General features: G+C 37.4%; 1 protein-coding gene across 1 annotated transcript; it reads right to left on the bottom strand.

Moving 5' to 3' along the window:
* Positions 1 to 307: 307 nt before the first annotated feature.
* On the bottom strand, positions 308 to 11,811 carry LOC149413476 (deoxycytidylate deaminase-like). The gene is made up of 4 exons (XM_089644378.1): positions 11,653 to 11,811; positions 9,981 to 10,237; positions 6,705 to 6,918; positions 308 to 555 (listed from the first exon to the last, which is right to left on the bottom strand). The coding sequence occupies exons 1-4, from the start codon at positions 11,682 to 11,684 to the stop codon at positions 495 to 497; spliced, it is 564 nt and encodes a 187-aa protein (XP_089500504.1). The 5' UTR covers positions 11,685 to 11,811; the 3' UTR covers positions 308 to 494.
* Positions 11,812 to 16,476: the final 4,665 nt, after the last annotated feature.

Consider the following 16,476-nt stretch of genomic DNA (forward strand, 5'->3'; position numbering starts at 1 on the left):
AATAACCATTAATAATTTCTAATATTTTACTCAAAAATCAATTAAGAAATCAGTAATTGAAATTAAAATACCTACCTAGAAATAATATAAATGTATCGTCTGTAAGTGGGCTACCCACAGTTTGATAATGCCTTCAGAGGGCGAAACAGCTGTCACGCGTAATAATAATTACACAGCAGAACTTGTTTAAAAATAAACTGTTTTTATAAACCCAATAATAATATTATTGAATATATAAAAAATAAAAATTAAAATGGAGTTCTACAAATTAAACTTAATAACAATAAAAAAAAAAAAAAAAAAAAAATAGGATAATATATATTCATATTTATGTTGGAAGCATACTTGCACATATACAGTATATTATTTTATCAATGTTTTTATAATGTTGCTTCTTTAATTATGAAAATAAATTGCAGTATATCACATATTAGTAGAACTTAATTATAAAATTATGTTTAAATTAGTCACTTTTTGGTGGTTGCAGAATCTTGCTAATTCAAGTCAATTTCACTGAAGTCAATAATGATTTTCCCGTTCGTCGGTTTGTACTGCCTGAAAATAAAACAAATCGTAATGAACAAACACAATTCCTGTTCATAAAAAAAAAATATATATATATATATGTATATATACATACTTTATTTATTTTATGACCGTAGGGCTTTTTTACATAGGTATAAGTGGTAAAAGTTTGTCATGATACATAATATATATATATATTTATTTATTTTGTAAGAAACAAACAACTTTTAATAATATAAAATGATAGATATAAATATACAAGTTAACTGAAGTCAAGCCATAGAAGTTTCTTATGTTAAAGTTCATTGGAAATGAAGTTTTAATATCTTAAAATTAATTTGGTGTTAAAGGAAGGGGAGAGGAAGAGGAAAATAGGAAGAGAACTGATTTTATTTTTTTATTATATTAACTCTACACAGGAGGCCCTGAAGAAAATAATTTCCCTCAGGGCCTATGTCATCTTTGGGGATGCTGTGTGGAGGGTCTTTTTGTGGAGAGGAAGGAGTGAACATGGGTCTTGAAGAGTCCCATGTTGTAGGAGGGAGGAAACACAGAGGCCGGCAGTACGTTCCACAGCCGAGCTGTTGAACTTAAGAACGAATCGTAGAAGCGACCCGTTCTCATGTGACAAATGTCAACCGTGTACAAATGTTGGGCGCGCGTTTGGCGTGTATCCCGACTACGCACCGGTGCCGAAGGGATCAATGACGCTAGTTCCTCAGAGCATCTTCCATTGTAATACCGATAGAACAAGGACAGCATACCTACCTGACGCCTGTGCTCTAAAGATTGCAGTCCGTTTGTTAAGATTGGGGAATCTATCAAACGGACCGCCCGTTTTTGCACAGAGTCAAGGGTTTTTTTCAGGTATTTAGGGGCTCCGGACCAGAGATGGCTGCCAAATTCGACAGTAGGGCGCACTTGCGATTTGTACAGGGTCAGCAGTTGTGTACTATTAAAGTATCTGCGGGCCCTGTACAGTACGCCCAGCTTCTGAGAGGCCAGCTTTACTCTGGCTTCGATGGAGCCCCCATACCTGAGCTGGTCACTTATAGTTACACCAAGCATATCAATGGAAGGCCTGTTCGGAAGATTGCTTCCGTTGAAGGAGACTAGGTTATCATTTAGATCCCTTTTAGACGTAATCAGACAGGATTGGGTCTTTGAAACATTAAATTCGACGAGATTATTTTTACCCCAGGAGGAAATACTCTCGAGATAACCGTCCATTCTCTGCTTCAAAGCCCTCCGAGCCATTGGAGTTTGTGTGCCCTTTGGGGGCTTGTCAAACAAAAAGCTATCATGAACTGTACTGTCATCCGCGTAACAATAAATCGGTGCACATGTCAAAAGGTCATTGATGTGCAACAAAAACAAAGTCGGAGACAGAACCGATCCCTGTGGGACGCCAGCATTTATAGAGTGTGAGGATGAGGTGAAACCGTCAGCAACTGCCTGAATCGACCTATCCCTTAAAAAGTCAGCAATCCACGTACACAGGGATGCGGGAAGTCCGTAAGAAGGCAATTTGTTGACAAGTCCTCGGTGCCAGACCCAGCCAAAGGCCCCAAACATGCGACACATACGTGAGAAGATCACCGCACGAGCGGTTCCGCCGGAATCCGTATTGACGGTCGTTGATAATTTTGTTCTTCTCGAGGTATGTGAGCAGTTTGTCGTTGATCACACGTTCCATCACTTTGGACAGAACTGATGTGATCGCTATGGGGCGGTAGTTGGCCGGGTTGGAGCGGTCACCTTTCTTGGGAATAGGGTGAATGACGGCTTTTTTCCAACCAGAGGGCACAGTGCCACACTTCAGGGACATTTTGAAGAGCTTTGTCAAAACTGGAATTATTTCCACAGCACACCTCTGCAATACCAGGGCAGGTATTCCATCAGGTCCACTAGCTTTGTTAACATCGAGCCCCGTATAACGTGGAGTACATCCCGATGCCGGATCCTCAGCTTTTTCATATAGAAGCCGCAGTGAGGAACCGACGGCGGAACAGCACCTCCGTCATCGAGGGTCGAGTTTTCCGCAAACATTTTCCCTAATAAGTTAGCCTTTTCGGTGGCGGTGTTTGCTAGTGAGCCGTCAGGTCTGGTAAGAGGTGGCAAACTGGGTTTGCAAAAATTACGACCTATTGAGCCCGCAAGGGACCAGAATGCTCTGCTGCCATGCGGGCAGGCAGCCAGCTTTTTGCTGATCTGCAGGTCGTGTTCGAATTTTGACCTATTAATGATTCTCTTGCATTCCTTTGCCGATTTGTTGTATGCTGATCTGCTTTCGGGCGTTCGAGATGTGTTGTAGGCTCGGTAAGCCGCGTTTTTTCGTCGAACTGCTTCGGAGCATTGTCGACTGAACCACGGCTTTGAGCCCACACAGGTTTCTTTAGAAGTCGATTGTATGAAGCCATCCATCGCCGATTTGATGACTTCACCAATCTCCTGGGCACATCTTGAAGGGTCCGAAGTCCGAAAACAAACAGCTGACCACGGAAAAGCGTTGAAATGGGCCCGCATACCGAACCAATCTGCTGACCTATAGTGCCACACTTTTCTCCTCAGCCTCTCATTGGTTGGTCTGAGGCTAACGGGGATTGATGTCGTCACTAGGCAGTGGTCAGATGATCCCAGAGGCGCTGTGACGTCAATCTTATAACCGTGTGGCACAGTAGTTAAGAATAGGTCTAACAGATTGGAACGGTGAGTCTGGACATCAGGAACCCTTGTAGGCTCCTGAACCAGTTGCTCTAATCCGTAGCAAATGGCAAAGGATTCCGCCTGTCGGCCAGCCGAGTCCGTTGGGCCAGAGAACTTCAACCATGGTTCGTTATGAACATTGAAGTCCCCCAGAACAATAAACTCGGCCGAAGGGTAGCGGCGCAAAAGATCATCAATAGTATCTCTCAAATGTTTGAAGAGCTCGGAAGTGTCTGATTCACTATGGTTCGGTGAGCGGTATAGACATGCGTAGAATCTTGCCGTACTGGCAAGATTGACGAGCACCCACATTACGTCGAATCTGGAGTTTTCCAGACTCAATAGTCGTACACAGTTGACGTCAGCTCGACTATAGAGGCAGACTCCTCCTTTGAGTCGGAACTTGCTTGAAAGGGTAAAGCCCGGGTAGTCCAGATAGGAGGAGTCTGGCGGCTCGGCTATCTGAGTTTCGGATAGGAAAAGAAGGTTGGGACGTTGGGACAAAAGATGGTGATGAACAGAATTTAAATTTGTGTGCAGACCGCGAATGTTGGCAAAATTCACCAACAGTTTTGGCCCGCACCGGGGACGCCTGCTACTCGCCGCTGTAATGATGTTAAGTTTGTTTTTATGTATATTCATGATTTTAATTAAAAAAAATTTAAGGGTATGAAGTGAAAGGAAGGTCGGGAATGGAAAGGTATGAGGGGTGGGTAGGAATATGGGGTTCAGGCTGTCCAGGAGTGATGAGCGTTTGGTTCCAGCCCACCCACTGCGGTGCTAGGCGATAGGCTGGGAGAGTCCGGCTGGAGAGGGCATCCAATGCGCCCCAAACGCTGCTGCTGGGTCCCCTCCGGTCACGAACCGGCACAACAGCAGTGGCACTCATATTAATAATCGATTGTACGCATTACTTCATATCGATATTTCTTTAGGTTATTATCAAAAATTTCAATGCTGTAAAGTTTTGTATTATATTGTGCACATATACGAGGAATTGGGGAATTTTTTCGAATGTTTGTTCTACACGAGGGTAGATAAAATAAATCAGATTGTCGGGTTGATCTAGACGGAATATGAATATTTATTAAATTGGTAAGTTCTGGTGAATCCAGATCATTATTTAGGATTTTAAACAATAATATATGATCAAAAATTAGACGTCGTGTTTGGAGGGAGTTAAAATTATGAAATTTAATGGATTCAGTATAATTTGAGAAGTGTAAGTTTAGTTTATAATTTATGTGTTCAAAAAATTTTTTTTTTAATTCTTTCGATATGGGCTTAGTATAAAGGAGTCCAGATCGGTGTACAGTGTTCCAGGTGCAGGCGAATATAGTAAAGGGAATATAGAGTGTTTATGTTGTGGAAGGGTTTTGCTATGCGAATTATAAATCCCAGCATTTTATTGGCTTTGTTAATGATGTCATCAGTGTGTTGGATAAAGTTTAATTTAACATCCAGTGTTACCCCAAGGTCCCTGATATATTTTACTTCATTCATTCATATAATGCATCATGACAAACTTATATATATATATTTATATTGTGTCTCGGCTTTAACCACTCCAGCGATAAAGTTTCCGTGTGTTCGGTTTTTGATTTAATTAATACATATTATTTAGTTTTTATTTTAGTTATATGTACAGATATACAAACATTCCTGGATTATAAATAACCTGACAATATTTGAAAATCTCTTACTACTACCACAGTAAGCGGAAAATGTTGCTTGTGTTGTGATGGAGGACTTAGCCAGTCGAGGAATTGAACGCACTACGCCTGGGTGGGACCCAAACACAATGTCAACTCAGCCACTGACTGGTTTTATTACATGAAATGCTTACTGCGATATAAAGCCAATCAATTCACCTATCAATATAGCTCGGGTGGTTAAGCAAAAAAAAAATTTACTGTATAGGTTTTGCATAGTGACATAAAATTAGATAAATTTGAAGCATTATAGATCAGAAAATCTCCCAATAATAATGACAGTATTTATTTATTTATTGATTTATTTATTTATTGATTTATTTATTGATTTATTTATTTATTGTTTGTTTGTAAATATTACATAATACAATTAAAGAACTTAAAATGTCCAACTAGGCGATTGCCCGTTTTAGGACATTCCAATATGATAATGTTTTTACATGTAAATTATAGTAAATTATAGTGTTGACTATTCTGTTGTTAAAAAAATACATATGTATATTCATATTCTAGAATACTTTCAGTTATATCACGACATATTTTACTATTGTTTAGCTGACATAATAAACTAAAGAAATATTAATAGATAAAAACAAGAAAATGAATTTGAAAATGAAACTGAATTGAAGAAATTCTGTTGGTAAAGTAATACAAATGTATATTCATAATCTAGTATACTTTCAGTTATACCACGACATTTTTTTTTTTTTTTTTTTTTACTATTGTTTAGCTGATATAATAAACTAAAGAAATATTAATAGATAAAACAAGGAAATGAAAAATAACAAAAAATAAAAAATGAAAGTAAAGAAGGAACTTTTCCTTTACGGAAAAATATCACGAAGAATTGAACAATTTTCGAACTTTCTTTATGTAAAAATACAGTTCCTGTAATGCTAATATAATACCAATATAAGTTAAAATGTAAAGAAGAATGTAAAGAAAAACAAAATTTACAATTTAATTACTGTTTTTTAGCATATTCTCGCATTCAGCTCTCCCCAAGACCAGAAGCCAATTGTTTACCTGCATACGCAGAATATTAGTACTCTTTGCCTTCCATGCACCATATTATCAGCAAACAATTAAATATGTATAACATATTTATATTTCCATTCTTGCCAGGTTCCCGGCAAACCCCTCTACTTGTTCCTCATATCCTTAACTGTATATTTTCCTTGTTCTCCTGCTTACCACTTTCACAATTACAAGACACTTGTTCTTTTTGTATTTGTAATTGTAATTTTCTCTTATTTAATAAAATCAAAATAAAAATTTCCATTGAAATCATAATATTTATAAGCAGGTACTTAAATACCTACCTAGAAACCATATATATTATGTAACCTTTTTATTTGAAAACACACTATCGTATTGACAATTCTTTGTTCAAACTTTATTTAGGTACCATAATATTGACAACAAACAAACACAATGATTTCACATTTGAAAAAAGAATTTTAACTCAACCATTAAAAGGATCAAAGATCATCGACGTATGTAGGAACTTTTCCTTAGACAAGTACAATTCCTTATTTGAAATATAAAAATTTTGCATAAAATATTTATGGTTTATAACAAAGTAGGTAGGTATTTATCTACTTACAAATCTTATGATCAGAGGAAATTTTGGCTTCGATTTATTAAATAAGTGAAAATTAGAAACATACTTTTTTGGATGCGGAGTGTACTGCTCACAGAAGTACTAAATTAATAGATGTCTGTTATTGAAAGCTTTACAAATAGTAAAAAGTATTTTACCAATATTTAATTCCGCAAGAATGGAACATTCTCTTGGAGGCCATGGTTCCACACTTGTGGGCGTGCTTGTCAGACATGTAGACCACCTCCCGGATCCCGGACTGGATGATAATCTTGGCGCACTCGTTGCACGGGAAGAGGCCCACGTAGATGGTGCAGTCCTTCACGTCGGCCGAGTTCTTGTTTAATATCGCATTCATCTCTGCGTGGCACACTGGAATGAAAACGAACATTCGTGATTGCATATTTTAAAGAGTCAGAATAGAAAACATACAGTATTGTTATGCAATTTGTTAACAAAGTGACTATACACCTCTATGTTACTTCCACCGGGGTAATCACTTGGTCATTATTTATGGCGTCCTGCCAACAGGCCATAAGATTTTCGAGTTCATTTTAATTATGCAAGATGCATTTTCTGGCGTAAGCCTAAGTTTATATTGTATTCAAAGATGGCCACTGTGACCATTCCTCATAGATGTAATGTAGAAGTACTGTGGGATTCATAAAATGCTAATGTGACTCCAGCAGTGTTATTTGTTAACCTCTCAGACCTCTGACATATTGAGCATTATGTTTCTAAAAGATGCTGTCCGCAGGTCAGAGAATTATTAACGTTTTTCCGCTTTGCACTGAAATCCAAATAAACGGAATATTTTTTAACATATCTGAAAACTAAAAGCTGTTTTTGAAAGGTTGTAAAATAAACTTTCAAATTTTACTGTCAGAAATTAACATAATTTTTTAAATATTACAATTTTGGATGTAAACATAAACAAGTTTAAATTTTTTTTTTTTTTTTTCCATTATTTCTGGCTTTCACCCTTCAAGGGTGTTCTTGGCCATCATTTAAAATTATTGAGAAATGAAAGGTGAATTTAAATATTAATTTTATTTAAATAGGCAAATTTCAAAATTATAATGAAAATTGGAGTCGAGTTCAGACTTAGAAGAGATGAGATGTTGAATGGAGGGGAGGCAATTTTAGATAAGGCTTGATAGAAGAGAGGATATTTGTTTAGAGAGGGACAACCAAAAAATATGTGATCTAAAGTTCCCACTTCTAGACCACAGAATGTACAATCTGGGGAGTCAACAACGTGAATTTTAAAAAGGTGGGCAGGAACGGAACAATGTCCGATCCTCATTCGAATGAGAGAAGAAATTTGTTTTTTGGAAAAATGAGGGAATTGCTGAAACCACGGTTTTGATGGGATAATCCTTTGTATTGAGGCATAGTAGGCTCCCTTGGATTGACTAGCAATGTGCCAATACTCTGCCCAAACATTGCAGGATCTATCTTTGATGATGGAAAAAATGTCTGATAGGGGAATGTGGTTTACGAGGGTAACAACAGGGTTGGACGCTCCTTGTTTTGCCAAGGCATCCGCAATATCATTACCCATGATACCAACATGTCCAGGAATCCAAATCAGAGTTACCGTTTTTCCAGAGCTTTGAATGGAGGCCATCATCACTCGAATAAGGCATACAAAGTGATCATATGGATGAAGAAGAGGACTGGATTGAAGTTTTTGGAGGGAACTGAGAGAGTCAGAGAGAATGAGGGAATGTTCAAAATTATTTTTGATTATATATTTGAGAGATTCTATTATTGCAATGCACTCGGCTGAAAATATTGAAAATTGATTAGAAATTGAATGAAATATTCTGTCATTGGAATTATTGTGGTAAACATTAATACCTATACCACAGTTAGGAGAGTCGGGAGATTTAAAAAAATGGTTCACCTTACGTTTTTTTTATCTAAACACTGAACTCAAATTATGGATAAATATAAAAACAAATTTTATTAGACAAATGTAATAAAAAAATTATTTTCTTTTCATATAAAAATAATTTATAAAAAATTAAAAGTTTCATAATTTGTGCTGGGAACCTTTAGTTTCATAGAGGTTCTAATTCTTCCATAGTTAACTTCTAGATTTGAATATAAAGTGTAGTATTTTCTCTTTCTAACACCGTTTAGATCATTCCATGGTGATGATAATGATAACATACTAAACCGACCCTCTGACCGAATATGCCAGAGGCCTGACAGAGGTTAACTGGAAAATAAAATAAAACTCTAGAATTTGTTTTGTATTTCTTAGTTACAATAGATTTTTTTATACCATTGTTTTTCTGGCTTTATCGTATTCAATTGTCTGTTTCATGCTATATATGACTGTATCAGTAGAGCATCCAGCTTTGCAGCCCATTTGGGAGTCCTCTTTACTGAGCTTGTTTTCAATTAAATTTAAGATGACCTTTTTGAAGATTCTTGCAATTATTGTGGCAAGAGATATGGTTCGCCTGTAATCAACAGATGATGTCTGGTTTAATTGGCAGCTCTTGGGATCAGTATTATTATGGTTTTGGACATTTATTTCGGAATGTGCCTAAGCCTGATCATGGCAGTGAAGAGAGAGGCGAGCAGTGTTGTTAAGTACCCCCCGCATGCTTTATGTGTTCTATGACAAGTCCATCATGATCTACAGATTTGCTTCCTGCCATGATGCGTATTACTCGCTGGTTCATCTCAGGTAAATGACGATAGACGGCTGTTGTTCCGATTGGTGCGTTGGTGTATCAATCTGATATCCATTGTTTGCGGATGAACTGATTCCTGAAAACTTTAATGTCAATTGTAGGTTTTATTCTGAGCAGAATGATCTAAGCTCACGTCCAAAGGGCGAATTCTCATCGGCATTAAAATCTCCCAGAATTATACAATTAGGTTGTCTCTTTCCTCGTTTATTGTGTGCAATTTCGATAGACAGGCAATATTCCGATAAATTATCAGTGTTGTACAATGGCATGTATACACACATGACAATTAACGCTCCAGTGTCTAGTGTGATATCAAATAGCAGAAAATATATAAATCAGTTGGTATAATGTGTGCAAAATCACCTCAAGGGCGCTGTGCCATAAGCCATGTCTCTTGCAATAGAAAAATGTCATTTGTATTACAGTTTGAAAATAATTTTTTCTACTCTTTTTACAGAACGGCAATTGATTGAGGTGATGTTTAGCGTATTCATTTTGTTTTTATTTTTTCATAATTCGCTCAACAATTTCTTTGAATTTCTGAATACGATAAGACCGTACAATTAATAAAAATCTTATTTTGCAAAAAGAAGTAAGTTGTCAGCCAGCGCATGGCGGGCCTCTAAGCATTCCATGGGTTAAAGGACTGTGCTACTGCCAAAGGTATAAGAGATGACCGTCTCATTTACAATAATATTAATAAAAGAGAAGTATATAACTTACCATACATATACTTGCTGTCATATTCTGAAGTGGTCTCCTTGCACCAAGGATATTCGTCATCGTGGCATCCCCGAGGCATTCCGTTGTAGCCGATTCCGACTATTTTATTTTCTTTATTCACAACGCAAGCTCCAACTTGCGAACAAGGATCCTTGCTCCTCTTGGCGGCTAGAAAAGCGGTCGCCATAAAATATTCCGCCCATTCCAAGTAATTTTCCCTCTTCTTCAGTAATGTTTTAGGATTGGGTTCATTCGAACTAAAAACAGATACACAATAGTATGAATATTTCATTTTAGCATATTTGGTTTGAGATAGGTACTCTCAACATAGCCCTTGTGACACCTCACAAGAGCGACCCTGTCTGTACAGTGTAAAGGCAGACGAGCTATGTCGTCACCCTGTTGAGCAGCGTTGTGAGGTGAGTTAAGGTAGGGGCTATTGGAAGGGAATTATTAATGAGGAAAAACAAATGTTGTCTTACACAAACTTACGTGACTGCTGTGATTTCGAAAGATTTTTACAGAATCGATCCCTTGTTCGATGACGTTTCAAAACGATTGTCTCGGACCGAGTAAAATCCTTCATTCTAATTTCTTTGGGAAAAGCAGTTAAAAATAAAAATTGAATGCACGTCACCGGCGCCAGAGGTTCGCGGAGTGAAGGGATTCTGTGCAAAGGGGGACGGTCCGTCTGATTGACAATCCATTGCACAGACTCAATGTGGGCATGCTGAGTCTATTCTATAGGTGTTTTAATGGAGCCTGCTCTCAGGAGCTAGCAGCATTGATCCTCGGTGGACGTGTGTGAAACTCGACGTACACAAGCGGAACACCCGTTCACAGTTGATGTTGACTTCATGAGAATGGGCCGCTTCTTTGACTCGTTTTTGTGTAAGACGTATGTGAAACAAGCTATCGGCATCTATTTTTACTCCTTCATATAATCCGGGCCTCTTGAAGACCCGCATTAATAAATAGCTTCCTACGCCCTTACATTAACCCACCTCACAATGCTACCCAACCGGGTGGCAATGGGCCACATGCTAGAAATGTATAAAACGAAGATTTCGAACCTACTTTAAATATAAGGATATATATGTTTTGCTGTCTTTTTTATAAAAATATTGTAACACTAAGAACTATTAGAATATTTTTTTAGCAGCTCGGGATTCGAACCCCCTAATCTTGAAACCCATTATTTTATACATCAACTGCTGTGCTGCAGAGGTCATTATTATAAAACGAAATGCTTATTTTATTACCATCAGGTAGTGGAGAGTTATAATTCACTATACTAATTTCGTCTGCCCTAAAAAAACCCATTTGAGATGTTACAGTCCCACTAACTCCGAGAAATCGGGACTAGTGTAGAAAGGAAATATGTACATTTGGGCTCGCCACCCAAACACGGCCCCCGCTGTACCCCGAGTCTGCCCGAGTCCCAGACCACTGACTGTTGGGACTCTCGTGAAGTATTCACATAAAACTAGTCCCAGCGAGAGCTCTAAGCTCTTCCTTCTCACGTAACTTGTATGAAACCGAAAAAGACAAAATAATATAATGGTAAAAGAAGTTCATGACTCCCGAGGAACACATGGCGGGATCGTTTCTGTAATATTTACACAAGTTTAGTAATGCATTTCGTAAGTATGTAAACATTAATAACAATTACCCATTTATACTCAATTTGTCGAAGCCGTTCATTCTGCTATTTAATAACCGCTTCGTTTGTTATTTTATTTCACGGTAGCTTTCCAAATCTAATATTAAATATAATCAACACAAGAGTAACAACTGGCAAAGTGACAAACCAAACGTCATAATAACTTTTCCCGCCGTTGGCAGTGTTGCCAACGGATCTTTGCCTAATGTCGCCGTTTTTCAAACATTAAATAGCCTAATGTAGCCGAATTTCAGTTGCAGTAATTCTAGTGAACTCGCATAAATTTGCCCACATATTCCCCACAAATATTCTACGTGAGCTTGATTCCCCCCTTTTATTATTCGAAATCCATGGGGGGGGGGGTGGGGTTGTTACAGAACTTCGCTGAAATAAACATCATATGTGATTTCCCACAACAATTTTTGAAATCCATGGGGAGTGGGGGTAGCTACGGAATTCCATTTCGAAAAATTTCACATTTTTCCAGTCAAAATGGAATGTCATAAATTGGTCAATATTAACCGACAGCTTCAGACGGCATTAGTGTATTTTTGTTTAAAAGGTAATTTCAAGAGGTTAATTATTATTTGTGATTTGGCTGATTTAAATTACTTGTCTCTGAAGCTCTGAAGTAGCCTAATAGGCGACCAGTCGCCTTTTAGATTTTTTCGTCGCCGATTCTCGTTCTGAGTAGCCTAAATGGCGAAAAATCGCCTTCGTTGGCAACACTGCCGTTGGCGCGTTTCGGTGATGCCATAAAAATTAAGGCTGCCAGACATGAAAATATCAGTAGATTTTTTCGCAGGGCTAGTTCTGTTGGTACCGTGATTAGGTCCATAACTTCCTTGCAGATTTAAAAAAAGTAATTATCGTACTCACAGAACATTGCCAAAGTTGCCTCTAGAATAATCGAAAATTATTTTCTTATTTATTGGCCTACATTTTATAATTTTCAACACAGATAAATAAATTAGCTCAGATCCGTGCTAGATATTTGCTTTAAATTTTTACTAAAAAGATGTAATGTTATGTTCAGTTTGGTTGGGTATTTTGGCCTCGAATCCAAAAAGATTTGTGTGAAAAAGCCTCGCAACCGTTCCTACCGATGGGCTTGCACTGAAGTACTCTGTAGCGTTTGATGTTAGTATTTTTGCGGCAAATAGGCGCTGCGAGGACAATTCCCATCCACACCTGGACCTAAAAAGTCATTTTAGGTACATGTGAAATACCGACAAGTTTCACAATAGATTCCGCCACACGTACACTTCGGAGGGGCGGTACATTGCGCCACTTCCAAAAGTCCGAAAGTAAGGTAACTTCTTTACAGCACAGTCCATTGTGAGACTTTTCTGCGCGGTGGTCTGGAGCGGCAAGCGGTACCGCCGCTCCGAAGTGTGCATGTGGCAGAGCCTAATGCCCCTTTCTTTGTTCTGAGAACTGATTACAGAATAACAAATAATAAGGTTATAATACACCTTATTCTGAAATTTCATGTGTAAACATTTTTATCGCCAGGTAAATGAATTTCTGTTACGGAGTTCGAAGCCATTTTCAAACTGTTTGAAAATATGTACCTCAATCCAAGGTCCTTAGAATATATATGGCCTCGAACACCGCAACAGCAGTCACTCAAAACCAACTGGACAACTTCATCGTCTTCATCAGATGCTGGAGGTTGGCTATCATCAGGTTAATCTCCACTATGTAAACAGCACTCGGAACAACGCTGTGGAACTACACTTATCCGATTCGCAAACAATAATATTTATTTAAAGTTGATGTAAAAATATAAAAATACATACCCACTTAATAGATAATACAAACCTTCAAATCTTCCATGTAAATTAAACGTTGCTACTGAAGTAGTTCCTTTTGACTATTAAATGGATATTTCTAAACAACGAATATTTAAAAAAATATGCATACTATATTCACTAATTGTATTTAATGATAGTGTTGATTAAATCACCGTAACCTTTTTTTTCAGAGGGAATGTTATTATATTATGTTGAACACAATCTAAGCATTTTGATTCGAATTCGTCTAAAATGTTTTTCATTAAAATTAAATCTCAAATGCTTGTATTTTAAACTCAATTCCATTTAATAATTCAGAACATTCAGTAAGGTAAAGTTGTTTACGATTTTATATAATAATATCTGCAAACTGTTTACATACAAGTACACTCAATGAATCAATTTTTGAAAAACAGAGTTGCAAAAAGATAATAATTAATTATAATATTGATTGTGCGATTTGTAAGAAATGTATTTCGTGAATTATTTTCTGATTAGATTCAATTTTGACCGGTCAGTGGTTGAGTGGGCATAGCGCTTGGGTCTCACCCGAGCGTCGCGTGTTCGATTCCTCGGCTGGCTAAGTCCTCCATCACAACACAAGCAACATTTTCGGCTTTCTGTGGTGGTAGTAGGAGATTTTCAAACATTGTTGGGTTATTCGTAACCTGGGAATGTTTGTCTTTCTTTTAAAAAAGTAAAAAAAAAAAAAAAAAAGTAAATTTTTTTTATTTATATAATATAATGAATTGAATTATTTTCATTAGAAGAAATATTATCTATATTATAATATAGAATCTAATAAAAATAAATCAATTCAATGTATTATATAAATAAAATATTTTATAATATATTATATTATAATATGTAATGTATAAATAAAACCTACATAGTCCATGCAAACTCTATGCAAAATATAGTTGTTTGTGAAGCCTTTTGTATTTGTTGTTTTTGATCCAGGTATTCTCTTGTTTATTATATGATAGTGTTACATTAATGCTGTCTTTTACTAAAGTTCCCAATTAAGAGATTATTGATTTTCTTACAATTATTTCTATTGTATTTTTATATTTTCATACACTTTATTCTTTGTACTTGTAACTTTATACGTATGTATATGTTTTTTAAATAAGTAGTGGTAACGCTCTCGACTAGCAAGTTGTGTGTAAGTAAATTTTATTTGACTAACTTGTGTTATTTCACAAATTACTCAGATAAAATAATACATAGTATATTTACCTCACGTTCCAGGGTGGAAGATACTCTCAGTATCGCCCTGATGTTAGACCACGATTACCTCACGTTCCAGGGTGGAAGATACTCTCAGTAGGTATCGCCCTGATGTTAGACCACGATTACCTCACGTTCCAGGGTGGAAGATACTCTCAGTATCGCCCTGATGTTAGACCACGATTACTTCACGTTCCAGGGTGGAAGATACTCTCAGTATCGCCCTGATGTTAGACCACGATTACCTCACGTTCCAGGGTGGAAGATACTCTCAGTATCGCCCTGATGTTAGACCACGATTACTTCACGTTCCAGGGTGGAAGATACTCTCAGTAGGTATCGCCCTGATGTTAGACCACGATTACCTCACGTTCCAGGGTGGAAGATACTCTCAGTATCGCCCTGATGTTAGACCACGATTACTTCACGTTCCAGGGTGGAAGATACTCTCAGTATCGCCCTGATGTTAGACCACGATTACCTCACGTTCCAGGGTGGAAGATACTCTCAGTAGGTATCGCCCTGATGTTAGACCACGATTACCTCACGTTCCAGGGTGGAAGATACTCTTAGTATCGCCCTGATGTTAGACCACGATTACCTCACGTTCCAGGGTGGAAGATACTCTCAGTATCGCCCTGATGTTAGACCACGATTACCTCACGTTCCAGGGTGGAAGATACTCTCAGTATCGCCGTGATGTTAGACCACGATTACCTCACGTTCCAGGGTGGAGGATACTCTCAGTAGGTATCGCCCTGATGTTAGACCACGATTACCTCACGTTCCAGGGTGGAAGATACTCTCAGTATCGCCCTGATGTTAGACCACGATTACCTCACGTTCCAGGGTGGAAGATACTCTCAGTATCGCCCTGATGTTAGACCACGATTACCTCACGTTCCAGGGTGGAAGATACTCTCAGTATCGCCCTGATGTTAGACCACGATTCAGAATTGAAACGTTGCTTAAAATGGCTTTGGCCATTTTCGGTGACCAGATCTGAATAGCCAGGTACCTCACCATCTCCTTCCCCTCCCCACTACCTTCAGCCTCACAATATACTCCAATTGGGGATGCTATAGTCTCACTTTCTCCAGACGGTTGGGAGCAGTTGGGACTCTTGTGATAGTTGGGGAAAGGTGGGAACTGTATAAATAGCATTACGGTACGAACATGGTAAGAACCCAACAAATGCCAGTTCCTCGCAATGAACGGCAGATGTTGCGGCGACCATCTTGATCCGAACGATTTAATTTATTTTATTATTACAATGTTTTCATGTAATTATCTTACCTATAAAACATGGCATGGTATTGCACCAGCCGCCCAGTCGTACTGAAATTAAATATTCAATAAATAAATCATGAAAACCATAATTCATTTATTTATTTATTTAGAATTAACGGCACAAGTGCTATTTACATAGTTATTAACAGTCACAGTACAATATAGAAAGAAGAAAAAAAATGTAAACTAGAAAAAATAATCTACATTAATACAAAGTTAGTTTAATTAGTACAGCTGTATATATGTCAATAGAGGGGGTGTAATAATAAATTCATTTTTGTCATCAAAGGTCCTTATTTAATTTTAAGGTTATTAGTCTATTTAAAAAGTTTTACTGCTATGAAATCAAGCTACAGATATCTCACATTATTATTGAATTGATTATAAAACTGGATCGATAATATACTAATAGAAAGGCGTAATTTGCGCCTTGCAATTTTTACTGCAAATATTTACTGGCTTTTATTGCCTAGTTGCATCTTGTGTTTATTGATACGGAATGTGTAATAAAGTAATA

Source organism: Hesperophylax consimilis, chromosome 21, assembly GCF_061612785.1.
Source record: "Hesperophylax consimilis isolate HC1 chromosome 21, BYU_Hcon_1.0, whole genome shotgun sequence".
Taxonomy (NCBI): Eukaryota; Metazoa; Arthropoda; class Insecta; order Trichoptera; family Limnephilidae; genus Hesperophylax; species Hesperophylax consimilis.